At 39.4% G+C, this 2,454-nt stretch overlaps 1 protein-coding gene across 1 annotated transcript in view; it reads left to right on the top strand.

Moving 5' to 3' along the window:
• Nucleotides 1–1,968, top strand: part of LOC104515459 (multiple PDZ domain protein-like) — a gene marked incomplete at its 5' end in the record, with an annotated part of 45,324 nt that extends 43,356 nt beyond the window's left edge. The window contains 2 exons of the mRNA XM_010159432.1: nt 551–674; nt 1,536–1,968. Of these exons, the coding sequence (XP_010157734.1) occupies nt 551–674; nt 1,536–1,682 (271 nt within the window). The remainder of the gene's footprint in view (nt 1–550; nt 675–1,535) is intronic.
• Nucleotides 1,969–2,454: the final 486 nt, after the last annotated feature.

Genomic DNA, 2,454 nt, shown 5'->3' with positions numbered 1-2,454 from the left:
AATGGGCTTCTCCAGCCACACAGATCCACTTGGAAACATAGAGCATCAGAATTTCTTATATTCAAAGTATATATGGGCAGATATACCTATAAGTGGTATGTATGTACAAACATACATACAAATACAGAGTCATATATATTAGAGAAGGAGAGCAGCACTTAAACCCTGACACATAAAGTATTGGGGCTAATTTTAGACATTTTGTAGGAGGTGTAATGGGTTACAGGATTTTTAAAGTAGATATTTGCCACAGAGATTGGAGGTACTGGAATTGCATCTCTACTTTGCTAGTAAGCACTATTAGTGGGACATGGCAGCTGTAACTACACCCTGAGCTGTGTGGAAGAGGTGTTTGAAATAGCTACCTTTAAGTAATAAGGGCATTAGGCAGTTACAGTGTTTTTCATGAACTAAAATAACTAGTTCATTATAATAAAAGCATTTGTAGTTACAGTGGCAATGGAAACGTATTGTTCAGCCTGAAAGGAAAAATGTGTTTTGTTGAATCATAAGTTGAGACAACATTCAGTATTCTTTTTCCTTTTCTTAGACCCCCTCAGTACAAGACCATTACTCTGGATAGAGGACCAGATGGTCTAGGCTTTAGTATTGTGGGTGGTTATGGCAGTCCCCATGGAGACTTACCCATTTATGTGAAGACGGTGTTTGCAAAGGTGAGTGTAAATTTCTTCAGTCATGCAATTATTACTTAGGTCACAGCAGCTACTGTCTTAAATCATGTCCGGAGTTGGAAGCCAAACGATTGTTACAGTTTCTCACAGCTTTTCTTCCTTAGTGCAAGTGCTGGTCAAAATGTGCTTGCAACATTTGGAGGCTGTAGTCTTACAGAACTTACAGATTCAGAATTTCCAAATGCATGGGACTCTGCGAATGGCAGAGCCTTCTTTGACCTTCAAAACTGGAGTTGTGCACATCATTAGAAAAACAGCCCCCTTGCCTTATGTGTAGAGGGTATTTTCTTCAGGTAGTAGGGGCGACTGTTCCATTTATTTTGACAGAGACTCTGAAAAGAAGACCAAGGTAAAATAATTGAACTCAGGCTGGACCTTTGGAGAAGTTCAGCTACTGCCTTTGATTTGATAGTTTGGACTGCCCTAGGAAACAGCTTTGAGTCAGAGAAAACTGGAATCAAGAATCCCAAACTTTCATGGTAAATCAAAGTGCAGAGCTGGGTTTTGTTTACTGAATTTCTTACACCAGTTGCTAAAAACTTCTTCAGACTTCGAAAATTTTACTTCTGTGAAAGTAGAGTTTAAATGTTACACTGGCTGGACAAACAGGGTTAAGGCGATACAAAAATCCTGTCGATCTGATTTCTAGATGTGAAACTTAGACAGGGCAGGGCATATCACAACACTGGTAGGCTGTACTACATTGGACTGTATTTGAATAATTGAAAATAACAAAGTTTGAAGGGGTTTTCTACTCTGCGCCCATCTTACTCAGACCGTAAGGGCAGTGTGGGAGGGAGAAAAAAATGCATGAGTCTGCAGCTACATGTTTTATCGTTTCAGGGTGCAGCAGCAGAAGATGGACGCCTGAAGAGAGGGGATCAAATCATTGCTGTAAATGGGCAAAGTTTGGAAGGGGTGACCCATGAGGAAGCGGTTGCTATTCTGAAAAGGACAAAAGGGACGGTCACTTTGACTGTGTTGTCGTGAACTGGCTGCCCAAAGTGGTAGGGTCAATGAGATCATGTTATTTACATTCTGCATAGCAAAGAGAATGGAAATGTTTATATAGCCTTCTTGCTCTTCCAGCTTCACAGGACTGTTACAACACTGAAGAAAAATAACATTTAACCATATTTTTCTATACAGTGGAAGTATTTCTCTTACTGTCAAACCACTGGGACAGAGTATGTCAACTACGGAAAGACATGGGTATTTTTCCTATTAGTATTATAATTAATGCTTGTAAGCCACCAAAAAGAAACTGAATGTTTGCATTAATAACTACACAACAAAACTGGAATGTCTTACTGAGAGGCTTTGGGTATTTGAAGTATGTTGGAAGAATGATAAAGTCACCAAGTCAAGGTGGGTGGCATGGGCAGCAGTAGTCAGAAAACAGAAATAAGGTTGTTGAAGAAAGAAAGTATTATCAAAATATGGAATTTTGCTAAAAGAAGGAAAAGCATGTAATCCGGAGGCGGATGCTTAATGGACTTAAATGGTTACTTGTATTATTTCACAATGCTCAAGTAGAAGGAACTGGGTGGGTGACTTGTGTGGGGTTTTTGCTTGTATGTTTAAATTTCCTAAGTGATGGTATATTAAAAAAAACCCCTGTGACTTAGTTTGGCTTAGGTTTGAGGGTTTGGGGTGGTTTGTTTTTTTTTTTTTTTTTGGTGGGGGTGGGTGTGGTATTTGTTCTTTGGGGTTTTTTTGTTGTGTTTTTTAAGGCCTGGGGGGTCTGAGTGTTTGCTTTGAA

This window comes from Eurypyga helias, unplaced genomic scaffold, assembly GCF_000690775.1.
Source record: "Eurypyga helias isolate BGI_N326 unplaced genomic scaffold, ASM69077v1 scaffold20969, whole genome shotgun sequence".
NCBI classification, from domain to species: domain Eukaryota; kingdom Metazoa; phylum Chordata; class Aves; order Eurypygiformes; family Eurypygidae; genus Eurypyga; species Eurypyga helias.
This window is presented reverse-complemented; position numbering and strand designations above follow the sequence as displayed.